This window comes from Dromiciops gliroides, chromosome 5 (genome assembly GCF_019393635.1).
Source record: "Dromiciops gliroides isolate mDroGli1 chromosome 5, mDroGli1.pri, whole genome shotgun sequence".
Classification (NCBI taxonomy): domain Eukaryota; kingdom Metazoa; phylum Chordata; class Mammalia; order Microbiotheria; family Microbiotheriidae; genus Dromiciops; species Dromiciops gliroides.
The window spans coordinates 214,224,973-214,238,521 of record NC_057865.1 but is presented as its reverse complement, the minus strand read 5'-3'; the positions used below and the strand labels follow the sequence as shown (position 1 = coordinate 214,238,521).

Genomic DNA, 13,549 nt, shown 5'->3' with positions numbered 1-13,549 from the left:
TCTCTCCTCTTAACAAATAGCTAAAGATTTTTTTTTTTGGCTGGGCAATGAGGGTTAAGTGACTTGCCCAGGGTCACACAGCTAGTAAGTGTCAAGTGTCTGAGGCCAGATTTGAACTCAGGTCCTCCTGACTCCAGGGCTGGTGCTCAATCCACTGTGCCACCTAGCTGCCCCTAGCTAAGGATATTTTTAAAAGAAAATGTGTTGGGGCAAGTAGGTGACACAGTGGATAGAGCACCAGCCCTGGAGTCAGGAGGACCTGAGTTCAAATCTGGCCTCAGACACTTGACACTTACTAGCTGTGTGACCCTGGGCAAGTCACTTAACCTCAAGTGCCTCACACACACACAAAAAAAAAAATTAAAAAAAAAAGAAAGAAAATGTGTGGGGGCAGGGTGGTTGAGAACAGTGGTCATCCCCTTTTGTTTTTTGAGAGAGAAAGAATTTAGCTCATTAAGCAACTTTAAAACTTAAATTCTACCTGGGGAAACTTTCTTAACAGATTTGTGTAATCAGACACTTTGGTCTTTAGCAGTTCTAGGAAGAAGTTGTGCAGTATAACGTGTAATCCTTCTACTGTGTATTATGCATTATTTCATCCTTAGGGAATGTCTGTTAATATCAACTGGAGAAAGACAGAACTATATACTGCTTGGAACTCTACCAGGCTTTTATCTATCTATCAGTCTTTCTATCTATGTATAACTTAGGATTAGATATGTGTATGAACTAAGAAAGACTCTCAGGGTCAATTTTAGATAAATCTGCCTGAATTAGATAGTAGGCTTAGTCTGATTTATTGGAAAGAGCACTAGACCAAGATAAGTAAGAAGGTTTGCGTTTTAATTTTGACTTTTTACCTTTATACAAGCTATGGGACTGCAAATAGATTATTTGTTAACTTACTCTCTGGTTCTCACTTTCCTCATTTGTAAAATGAGGAGGTTGGACAAGTGTTCTCTAATGTCCCTTCTAAATTTCACATTTGTACATAGGCTAAAGAGAGGCTTTTAGTTTACTCCAGCTTAGCGTTGTTATGGAATTCGTTTTCCTGTCATGGAATCATAGGAACATAGATCTGAAGTTGGAAGGGACTTCAGAAAAGACCATCTAGTTCAGGGTTCTTAACCTGACATCTGTGACCTTTAAAAACATTTTTTAATAACTTTCAATATAATTAGTTGCCTTTATAATTCCGTGTATTTTATTTTATAAATTGAAAAATTTTTCTGAGAAGGGGGTCCATAGGCTTCATCAGATTTCCAAAGGGGTCCATGGCACAAAACCGGTTAAGAACTTCTGATCTAGTCCAGCTCTTCATTTTGCATTTGAGGGAAATGGGGCCAGTCCCCCTTGTGTTCTATTTATTTTGATTTATTTAATTAATTTGTAGCTTTGGTTTCTTATATATTTACAAAGAACACAAAGACTAACTCGTCCTCTTATGGCTTCTTTTTGTTTTCTCTTAAGGCTTCTTGTGGTACTATCATAAGCATATATGTGTGGATATGTATATATACACACACATGATATATACACATACCGATATTCAGCATGTAATATTCCTTTGTGTACTGTCTTTTCTAGGACCCTGTATCTTCTCTGAACTATGTGATGTGACAAGGCTGGACATGGGTAAGGACAACCATGTGAAGGTGGAAGTGTTAACTCCTATGACAGCTTAGCTGCACTGGAGATAAGAGTCTGACAAATCTTATTTTCTCATAGTTCTATGGTTTATATTTTTGTACTCGATGGTAATTTTAAGTGCTTTTTCAGTTCCAATTACTTAATGTACATACACAAACCTCATTTTGATAAAAAAAATTAATAGAGCATTTAAGAAGCATCTTCTAATTTCTCTCATTTATTTGTTTGTTTTTTGGTGAGGCACTTGGGGTTAAGTGATTTGCCCAGGGTTACACAGCTTGTAAGTATCAAGTGTCTGAGGCTGGATTTGAATTCAGGTCCTTCTGACTCCAGAGCTGGTGCCCTATCTACTTCGCCACCTAGCTGCCCCCTAATTTCTCTTACAGAAGAAAGCAAAATACAATAAATCATCTGCTTTATATGAATTTTGATTCTATTTATATGATCTTGGGAAATGTTGTGGCTATGACATTTTCTACTGTTTAGTTCATAGCATCCTCCTTTGTCTCTCTCTTTTTTTTTTATAGAAGGGATCAGTACAAGAATCTACTGGTGGCCAATTTGAAAGAAATTTGAGATTGGCTATAAAAATCTATAAGATTGCCGCTTACCATATCCTCTGTGATGTTTATATTCTGTTAGTTCCCTCCCTATTTCCTTTTTTTCTGCTTTTTTTCCCCATTTTATTCTCTTCTACCACTTCTTTCCAACATTCCCTCCCTCCTATTTCCCTTCCCCTCCCTCTGCCATATTGTTTGTTGTTATTTTCATTGAATTTCTGTAGTCACAGAACTAATCTTAGAGTTGATAGGTGCCTCACAGGTTATCTAGAATTTAGCTTCTTAAACTGAATGTCGAGGTCCTAAAAAATTTGGCAACAGTCAAAGGGTATGTATACCTGTTTTATATACCCAAGGTTGCATTAAAATTTCTGGGGTGAATAGGGGTGGTGAGTGGATAAAGTTTAAGAAGCCCTGATCTAGGACTGTACTTCCTGAATAGGAATTCCTTCCACAACATCCTCAACAAGTAGGCATCTAGCCTTCACATGGAGCTCTCCAAAGATGGGGGAACCCGCTACCTCTAGAAACAGCTCCGTCTCCTTTGGCCCTGTCCTCTTGGGCCAAGCAGAAAATTCTTCTTCTCTATAACTGCCCTGAGGTACTTGAAGACAGCTCTTGTGTCCCTTCTGTCTTTGTTTCTTAAGATTACACAGAGGCAGCGAGGTGGCGCAGTGGATAGAGCACCGGCCCTGGACTCAGGAGGACCTGAGTTCAAATCTGGCCTCAGACACTTAACACTTACCAGCTGTGTGACCCTGGGCAAGTCACTTAACCCCAATTGCCCCGCAAAAAAAAAAAAAAAGATTACATGTTACTACTTGTTTCAGTTGAGCCTGGTAAGTGTGCTCTTCAATTTCCTCACTATCCTAGTGACTCTGCTTTTTATGCATTCGAGTTGTCATTTTCTTTCCCAAGATGTAGCCGGAACTGAGCAAAGCCCTCAGAGCATATTGTAAATTGGACAGAGTTCAAGTGAGACCATCATTTCCCTTATTGTAGATACCAGGTCTTTATTAAGGTTGGCTAAGATAGAATTAGCTTTTTGTCTGTCATGTCACAGTGCTCACATGTCACAGAGCTTACAGTTCCCTCAAAATCCTAGAACTTATTTACACAAACTGGTTTTTGATCGTGCTTCCCTTGTTCTGTCCTTGTGCAGTTTACTTTTGAATCTAAGGGTAAGATGATGTTTATCCTTAATCCATTTTTTCTTCTTTGATTGAACCCATCATTATATTCTGTTGATATCTTTTTAGAACCCATCTCTGTTTCCTAACATGTCAGTGTCCTTCCCAACTCTCTGTTTTCTGTTGCTTGGACAAGTATACTACTTGTACTTTAACCCAGGACAATGATAAAAAAAATACCATGCGGGGCCCAGGACAGGTTCCTGGGACATTGCACTGTAAACTTCTTCTTTCTGTTTTGTCCAGTAGGGTATTGTAAGATACTTTGGCAAATGCCTGGAAGAAATCCCATCATTCACTGTCAGTGTTATTCCTCTGACTTTTTCTGACCTATTGATGAAGCATTACTTCTCTTCCTAAAGTCGTAATTCTAGAATTTTGCCAGAAATTGGTCAAGCCCACCTGCATATCATTTGAAAACTACTAGCTGTTTATTTTTTTCAAAATCAGTATTGTATTTTCTTGCCTCCAGGTTTGTGGCATCTTTTCCCTTCTCCATAATTTTTGAAGGCTAACCACTTGTACCTCTACAGTCACATGTGCATAAGTTATTTCATTACCTTGAGATGTAGTTTGTCAGGACCTAAGAACTTAAACGACTTGTGGAGAGCCAGGTGCTTTTTGATCAGCTCACCTATCTTGAACCTCATATGTATTTCATCTTCCTGCTAATCATTTTAATTCTATCTTTCATAGGCTAAACAATTTTTTTTTACCCTTGTAGAGAAAATGGAGGCAAAATAAAGGTTGGATGCTTATGCCTTTTCTGTCATCCTTTATCATTCCATCCACACCAAGCAGTGGTCTTGTCCCTTGATCATCTCCTTGTCCCAGTATAGCTAGAATGCTTCTTTTTGTTATTTTTAGTATTCACCACCACCATCTTAGCTTTAGGATTCCTGATATCATTTTTACTCTTTTGTATTTACACTTAGTTACCTGTCCTTGCTTCTGTTTCCTATATGTGTCTGACTGAATTTATTATTTTATAGCAAAAGTAATGACCTTACTTTATATTGGTGATTGGCTGATATAGTTTTGTGTGTGTGTTTTGTTTTTTGTTTGTTTTTGTTTGTTTGGATTTTTTTTTTTTGCAGGGCAGTGAGGGTTAAACGACTTGCCCACGGTCACACAGCTATTAAGTGTCAAGTGTCTGAGGCCAGATTTGAACTCAGGTCCTTCTGAATCCAGGGCCAGTGTTTTATCCATTGAACCACCTACCTGCCCCCTAAAGAAAGTCTTAAAGAAGATCAAAGAAACAGATGCAAGTTAAAAGAGAAAACAACAAAAAAGATCCATCCCATACTTAAAAAAAAAAATCAAGAGCATAGAATTTAAAAATGGGTAAATATGGGGCAGCTAGGTGGCACAGTGGAAAAAGCACCAGCCTTGGATTCAGGAGGACAGGAGGACCTGAGTTCAAATCCGGCCTCAGACACTTGACACTTACTAACTGTGTGACCCTGGGCAAGTTACTTAATTTTCATTGCCCTGCAAAAAAACCAAAAAAATAAAAAAAATTTGGGCAGCTAGGTGGCACAGAGGATATAGCACTGGCCCTGGAGTCAGGAGGAACTGAATTCAAATCCAGCCTCAGACACTTGAGACTTATTAGCTGTGTGACCCTGGGCAAGTCACTTAACCTTAATTGCCTCACCAAAAAAAAAATTTTTAAATGGGTAAATAGAATTTTTAAAAAATTTAAATGCAAAAGTGTAGAATTTTTTTGGGGGGGAAATCTGGTTTTTCATAATTAATATGCTTGGTTTTTAAGGCTTGAATAAAGCATTTTGTGTACTTCTGAAGGTTGTATCTGCTACTTTTCTTCTAGTCTACCCTACTTGTAAGTAGGCTATTTTCTGTACTTAATTCTTTTTTTTTGCTCAAATTAAGATGACGTGCTAGTCATTAGAGTAGCTAGAAGGAGGGAAATCCACTTAATTGTGGAGCTGTTTCATAGCATCATGTTTGGAAATTGCTCAAATTATGTTGTGTCCAAAAATTGTTTCTTTTTTTTTTTTAACTGTTCTTATCATTTATTTGTTTGGGGTGGGGTGGGGTGGGGAACAAAGGTATGGGGAGAGATTCCTGGGTTATGATTGTGGCATAAAAATGAATCAATAAAAATTTTAAAAAGTAAATTATGACAAAAAGTTTGATTCAGCAGGAGAGAATTTCAGTTGAGGCATCCCATAAAATGGACTGATTTGTGCCCTTTCCCTCAGATGAGATTTCTGATACTATGAGGATGGAGTCTAGAGAAATAACTTTAGTGAACCACAGCACCATATTTAAAACACATCTCCTGCCAGAGAGAGGATTTCAAGAGAACCAGCTTCCACTTTCTGACCACCAGGTTTGGAATCACTCCTTAACTTATTTTAAATGTTTTATCTTTTAAATTTTTCTTGAATATAGTTACATTTCTCTGTCCAAATGACCTTTATATCAACTTTTACAGATAAAGAACATTAATGAGCAAATTTTAGTGTTTGATATTTTACAGGTGAAGCACATATCAAATTACTTATGATCTCTTTGGGGCAACAACATTGAGGAAACATGCTACATTCTGAATAGATACTTACTGAACATAATAGGATAAACATAAATGCTCTAATCGATTAGTAAAGTCGCTTAGCAACAACAAAGAAAATGTGTCTGCATGTAGCTGCTCTTCAAACCTCTAATTGAACTGTTTCTAATAGTTTCTACCCAAAAGCCTCTGGGAAACAAGTAATATCCACTACTGAGCCACATTTTTTTCTTTGGTGCTTTAGGCTACAGCTTTCTCAGCAACGGATGTAGAATAGATTCATTATTTAAATAAGTGGATGCATTTCATATCATGAGATGTGTACCTTGCTAATGAGTATGCTTTGAATTAAAATAAAATCTTAAAACAATTTTTGAATTGTATTCTTTTTCATTTTTGTATCCTTAATCACGTAGTCAAGCTGCTATTTTTTTTTTCCTTCTCAGGTTTTTGCTTAAATTTCTTGCTTTCTAACATATCTTGTAGTTTCACTTAATGAATAATTTTTTAAAAAATGTATCTTCCTTCATCTTATTATCTGAAATCTGATTTGAAAAACATTCTTTGTTTTGTTTAGGGTTTGTCTTCCAGGCCCGAAAATTTGGATCCACCTTTTACTTGTTCCACAAGGAGTACAGTATATAACCCAAATTATTATTCAGGTATGATGCATTTCTTGGAGTCATAAAATATACTTCTAATATGCTCCATATTTCTTTCTAGTAGGGTGTTTATAGTTGCTATCTCTTAAAGTTTAGCTATTGTCAAGAATGATGTGTAATTTCTCTCTTAAATCATTAGTTTAAAACTCTCCTTTTGATTGCTGTTTTTCAATTCTAGTCATAACTGAATTTGAGTTTTTATTTAGATGTTTGGTCATTCAGTTGTGACCCCATTTGGGGTTTTCTTGGAAAAGGAACTGATATGGTTTGCTATTTCCTTCTCAAGTTCATTTTACAGATGAGGAAACTGAGGTAAACAGGGTTAAGTGATTTGCCCAGGGTCACTCAGACTCCAGGCACAACACTCTTATATGCTGTGCCACTGAATGAACTGTTTGGATAGTTGTCTTCTAATCCATCCTCTTATTTTGCAGTTATATTTCTGTGTGGGGAGAAAAGCAGTGGCAGTTGGAAAAAAATTATAGGGGTCTTTTTTGTTTGTTTTTTGTGATCTGCAGAGAACATGGCATTGATTTAAAGCTTAATGTTTGGCCTATCAGAATCTCTATATGTTCTTCAAGAAACTGTGTTTGGGTTTTATTTTTTATTTATTTTTAAATTTAATTTTAATTAAAATTTTTTTTTTTAGTGAGGCATTTGGGGTTAAGTGACTTGCCAAGGGTCACACAGCTAGTAAGTGTTAAGTGTCTGAGGCCAGATTTGAACTCAGGTACTCCTGACTCCAGGGCCGGTGCTCTATCCACTGTGCCACCTAGCTGCCCTGTGTTTGGGTTTTAAAAGGTTTACATTTATGATGAGAATATCCCCCCCAAAAATCCTTTAAAATTCCAGTGAAAGAGGACCATGAAAAAATGGGGATAATTAAATAGAAACAGTAATACTTTACTTGGACCCAAGCTTCTTTTTTGAAGTTAGCCATAAATTCTTTCTAGTACCTGCCATAGCTGTTCCTATATGTTCATCATACATTCCATGGTTGGCAAGTGCTTACATTTTTCTGGGTTGTTTCAATTTCCTGACCTGCCAGCCTATGCTCTGCCTTCCTCCTAACTGATACTCCCATAGAAGAGAGGTCTACTAAGCATGTTGAGAAGTAGCATGATAGAATAGAAAGAGTCATTGACTTCTAAATTGGGCTGTGTAGAGGAGAGAGCCCTGAACTGGGAATCAGGAGTTTTAGATTCTAGTTCTGAGTCCGCATTAATCTGAAAAGCAACTTTAGGCAAATCATGTCACCTCTCTGGGTTTTGGTTAATTTATGCACAATGAAGGGGTTAAACCAGATGATCTCTAAGGTCTCTTCCAGCTCTGAAATTATGATTTTTCACTGTCCCACTGACCATTCAGTAAAGGATTTGTGTAATGAATGTTTCCATTTGAATCCAAAATATATTTCTTTATAACTTTCCCCATCCCATTTGTTTTCTGTGTAATCTTGCTCTTTAACGGTATTCATTTTAAAATTTCTCGTTCAGTCTATCCATGTCCAGTTCATTGTGTATCTTGCTGGGTTATTTTTTTTTTGTAAATTCTATTGGACCTATTCATTTAAACAAACCTTACCCTAGTCACCTTGGCCTTGCTTCTTGCCAATTGATTGGACCAAATGGAGGTCCTCGGTTCATCTGTCTTGTCATCAAGACTATATACTGGGGCAGCTAGATAGCGCAGTGGATAGAGCATTGGCCTTGGAGTCAGGAGTACCTGAGTTCAAATCTGGCCTCAGACACTTAACACTTACTAGCTGTGTGACCCTGGGCAAGTCACTTAACCCCAATTGCCTCACTAAAAAAAAAAAAAAAAAAAAAAAAAGAAGTTAAAGACTATATACTGATGGGGGCAGCTAGGTGGTGCAGTGGATAAAGCACCAGTCCTGGATTCAGGAGGACCTTAGTTCAAATCCAGCCTCAGACACTTGATACTTAACTAGGTGTGTGACCCTGGGCAAGTCACTTAACCCTCATTGCCCCACCAAAAAAAAACCAACAACTATATACTGATATTTGCTGCTTCTCTGATTCTAAGATTCTTTCCTTGCTCTTCCTCACACAAGACATTCCATCTCCTGATTCTCAGCATTTTTACTGGTTCTCTTCCTGTGCCTAGAATGCACTCCCTGCTCTTCTCTGGCTTCTCTCCATCTTCTGGCTTCCATGGCTTCTTTCAAGTCCCAGCTACAATCCCACCTTCTATAGGAAGCCTTTCCCAAACCCTCTTAATGCTAGTGCTTTTGCTCTGTTGATTATCTACAAATATCCTGCAGATATCTTGTTAGTACATAGTAGTTATTTACATGTTTTCTCCCCCATTGGACTGGGAGGTCTTTGTGAAGAGGCACTGGTGTTTTGGTTTGTTTTTGTTTTTTGTCTTTCTTTTTATCACCTTCACTTAGTACAATGCCTGGCACATAGTAGGTGCCTAATAAATGCTTATTGATTGACTGAAATAGAAATATAGTTGGGTCAGCTGGGAGCCCTAGAGTCATAACAATTATTACTCTTTAGTAAGTCTTTAAGTAAGACTTTATGCTTGTCTTCTTGAATCAGGTTTATACAAATCTAATTCTCTATCAATTTGAGACCAGTATTTTTTAAAAAGAAACAATGTGGTGCAATGGATAGAGACTTAGCCTCAGTCCCAGGAAGACATGGATTCAAGTTCTGTCTCTGACACATACTGGCTATCTGACCCTGGACACCTCAGTTCCCTAGGTCTCTTCAGACAAAAGCTACAAAAGAACGTGCCAGATTACCTGTATTAGTAGAAGGAGTAACCTTACTTAGGAGTTTCCTATACCATTGAGCTCACAGACTTAGTCTCTCTTCCTGTCCTATTTTTTAAAACCTGCTTTTGAGTTAATTGGTGAACAAAATAAACGGATATTCCTGGTAGCAGGAAGATGTTAACATCATTTCATCTTAATAGCAGGAAAATAATAACATCGTTCCAGTCTTAGAGTCAGCTTATAGGTATCTATTTACATTGTTAAACCACTTTAAATTTGGTTAAGACCACAAAAGAGAAGGAAGACAAAAGTTTTTTGTTCTGAACAAAGAAAAATAGCTTAGAATGAAAATGATTTAATTTGTACATATACCTTAGAGCTACAGATTATTGCTCTGAAGGTTCATCAACCTTTATCTCAAGATACCATTTACTAAGATGAGGACATTTGCTTTTAAAAATAATTCTAAACTTAATGAATAAAATTAGCATTTCCATATATGTAAAACAGAAAAACATTTCATGAAACTATGAATCTCTTTTATATAGCTTGATTTTCTTTTTTTAAAGCATATAATAAATGCTGTCCTGCTTGTCTGTAATTACTTCAGTTGTATTCTATGCATTTAAAAAATGCTTTAATGACCTTTTCTTTTCTTTTTTATTCTTAAGTCTCCCAGTGGTTTTGTATAAATTGTTCTCCTGGTTCTGCTCACTTCTCTCTGCACCAGTTCATACAAGCCTTCTCTCCATACCCTTTGTTATTTTCTTGGGATGCAATAATATTCCATTATATTCATATGTTGAAATTTGTTCAGTCTTTCTCCCATTTGAAAGGCACCCCTTTTGTTACGTTTTTTTTTTTTTGTCTTAACAAAAAGAGCTGCTTTATTTTTTCACATATGGGTCCTTTACCTCTTTTTAAAATTTCTTTGTAGTGTAGGCCTACGGGTAGAACCACTGGTTCACAGGTTATGCATAAGGGGCAGCTAGGTGGCTCAGTGGATAAAAGCACCAGCCCTGGATTCAGGAGGACCTGAGTTCAAATCTCAGCCTCAGACACTTGACACTTACTAGCTGTGTGACCCTTGGCAAGTCACTTCACCCTCATTGCCCCACAAAAACAAACAAACAAAAAAAAGGTTATGCATAGCTTAGTGACTTCTTGGATGCTGTTTACTTTTAAGATATTTTATTTCAGTAGTTTTTAAGTGGATACTAAATTACTAAGTACCTCCAAAAAAGGGATCCATGATGCTCATTTCTTTGTCAAGTTATTGCTTAATATGTAATCTTAACTATGACATTTACAACTCTTGACTTCTCAGTAATGCCAGAATCCCACATCCAAATCCTTCCTAGGCTGAATGTCTGTGGTGCTCCCTGGTGGACCTTGTCTGGTTTTGCTTGATCACTTCAACAGCTGAAGAGAATTCCATGATTTCATTGAGACCCTGATAAAAGCAGCTAATTCTGGATGTGATGACTCCCTGGTATCATGTTCTTTGAAGCTGAACCTTCTATCACATACCATTGGGAAGGTCACTGCATCAGCCCTGGTCTCAAATTTCATGCCTGTCAGGATAATTTGGGTTTCTTGACAGACTTATTCCTCAAATAGACATCAGTACTTAGAGACTATTTCTTGGTTAGATTTAAGCAGAAGAGTATGAGAGATGAAGGTCAGTGCTTGTACTGTGCATTTTAGGATTTGATTTTCATGGTATTATTTATGAGACTTCTATTATTTTGACTTTGTCATGAAGATACCACCACCAAGTGAATGTACTTCATAGGAAAATATATTGGGGATTTCTTTAACACAAAGAACAAAAATATCACAATCTAATTTTGAAGTCAAGATAGTGCAAATTTCTTGTCATTAAGCTAAGATTAATTGATAAAATATTATTTTGTGCTAATCTAAATCCAGCGTTTCGAAAAAAGTTGTGTGAAAGAAACCCTGGATTTGCAAATAGGTTTAGAAATGAGTCAGTAATAATCATTCTAATATTTCCATTCTGTAAAATAATGTAATTTAGAGCTGGAATGGGCCTTAAAGATTATCTTATCTACTTTTCCTGATTTGCAGATGAGGAAACTGTGACCCAAAGCACTTAAATAATTGATCCGAAGCCACACAGATACTAAAAATATCAGAGCTGGGATCCGAATCTAGGGCTTCCATTCCCCTTTCACAACCACCGCAGTGGAGGCCACCATGGTGGATAGAGGGGAGAATTCTTTATCAGCTGCTTCTGTTGGATGTGTTGCAGATTACTCAGAATTGTAGGTTTATTTGGCTTTATCTTGAAGGACCAAGGGTCAATTGATGCGAATTTTAAAAACAATTTTACTATAATTTTTCCTTTCTCTGTAAATGTCCTATAAATACAGATAATTTAAAACAGATGTTATCATTTACTTTGAAAAAATTTTCCAAACTATCTCTATTTTCTTTAGCTTATGAATAAAAAAAATGTGTTGCATCAATTGATGCAGCTTTGTCCTTCAACAATAATAGCTAATAATATTGTTCTTAAGTCGTTTTTCAGTCACATCCAACTCTTCATGTCCCCATTTGGCGTTTTCTTGGTAAGGATACTAGAGTGGTTTGCCATTTTCTTCAACAGCTCATTTTACAGATGAGGAAACTGAGGCAAACATGGTGAAGTGACCTGACCAGGGTCACACATCTATTAAGTGTCAGAGGCCAAATGTGAACTCAGGAAGAGGAGTCTTCCTGACTCCCTATCCACTATACCACCCAGGTATCCCTATAGCTAACATTAAATAGTGCTTACTTTGTGCTAGGTACTGTGCTAAGTGATTTATAATTGTTATTTCATTGGATCCCACAACAACCCCAGGAAGTAGGTGCTTGATTATCCTCATTCTACAGATGAGGAAACTGACAGGTTAAGTGAAGTTAAGTGATTTGCCCATGGTCACATAGCTGGATTTGAACAAGAGTCTTCATGATTCCAGGCCTGACATTCTATCTACTGCTCTGTAATATTGCTCCTATTTTCTAGTGCTAGAGTGGGAAGAGACCTCAAAGCTCATCTAGTCCTAGCCCTTCATTTGGCATAGGAGAGAAGGGACTTGCTTAAGGTAGTAAATGACAACATAGGTGGGATTTGAACCCAGGTTCTCTGATGTCAGAGCCATTGCTCTTTTCAGTCTATAGGTCAGAGAAATTGGGGTCAGTAATAGCAGTCCTCAGAGTGATAGTCTTGTGCCTCAGCAGGTTGAAGATAAGCAGTAGCAGGCCTCCAATGCAGGTATTAGGTCATTTTTGTTGTACAACAGCTAGAAAGTATTTAGAAGGTCCTTGGTTGGAGAAGAAAGTGCCTGACAAAAAGGAAGTAGCACCAGCTGCTCATTAAGTAACTCATGTTTTTCATTTTAATTAAAATTCTCCTTAGTCTTTTACCTATTTGCAAGATATAGTTGGGGTAAAATCCAACTTTGGTTGGACATCCTAGAGTCATATTGATTATAGATAAGGCACGTGGCTGTAGCAGAGCTAATCTTCTTCATCGAGTTTTAGGTTAACGAGACTGAGAATCAGCTGTAGTTTACAGAAGTAAACATTGAGACTCGGTTTCTTTAGATATGTGATTTGCCACATTGCTTGGAACATTAACATGATAGCAATATATTACAGAATACCAGATATAGTTATTTATGACATACATAATTTTTCTCTTTTAGATAGCCCTTCCTCAGACAGTTTTCTGGTTGAGCCAAGAACATTTTGTCAGAGTGTGAATGGCCACTGGAGAAATTCCACCCCTCTAGCAACTTCAGCTTTACAGAAACCCAGAATCAGCCGAAGTCTTTACCATGACACTCGGAAGGCCTCCAGGTTGGTATGCTATCCACATAAGACCCTACTTAAAGTCCTACCTCACATTTGAAGAATATTCACACAAAGTAGCTATTTGAATTGTTACTTTTTATTAGGAAGGGATTTTTGGAGTCTAGAGTTGAGAGTTGGGACAAATCTTTTCTTAAATTTCTTATAAGAATTACTTTTTATTCAGTTTGCTAAAGGCCAAACCCTATCAGTCTCAGGTATGGAAAGGTTAGTGAGACTTTATTGATAGCATGCGCATGTGTGCACACGTGCGCACGCGCGCGCGCGCACACACACGAGTCTCTTTAGGATCAAGATGCTAACTTTGGATATTGTCCAAAGTT

At 37.3% G+C, this 13,549-nt stretch overlaps 1 protein-coding gene across 1 annotated transcript in view; it reads left to right on the top strand.

The window, feature by feature from the left end:
• Positions 1 to 13,549, top strand: part of SENP1 (SUMO specific peptidase 1) — a 64,838-nt gene that overhangs the window by 9,146 nt on the left and 42,143 nt on the right. Inside the window, 4 exon segments of the mRNA XM_043965980.1 lie at positions 1,588 to 1,635; positions 5,626 to 5,756; positions 6,514 to 6,598; positions 13,061 to 13,214. Of these exon segments, the coding sequence (XP_043821915.1) occupies positions 1,632 to 1,635; positions 5,626 to 5,756; positions 6,514 to 6,598; positions 13,061 to 13,214 (374 nt within the window). The 5' untranslated portion in view covers positions 1,588 to 1,631.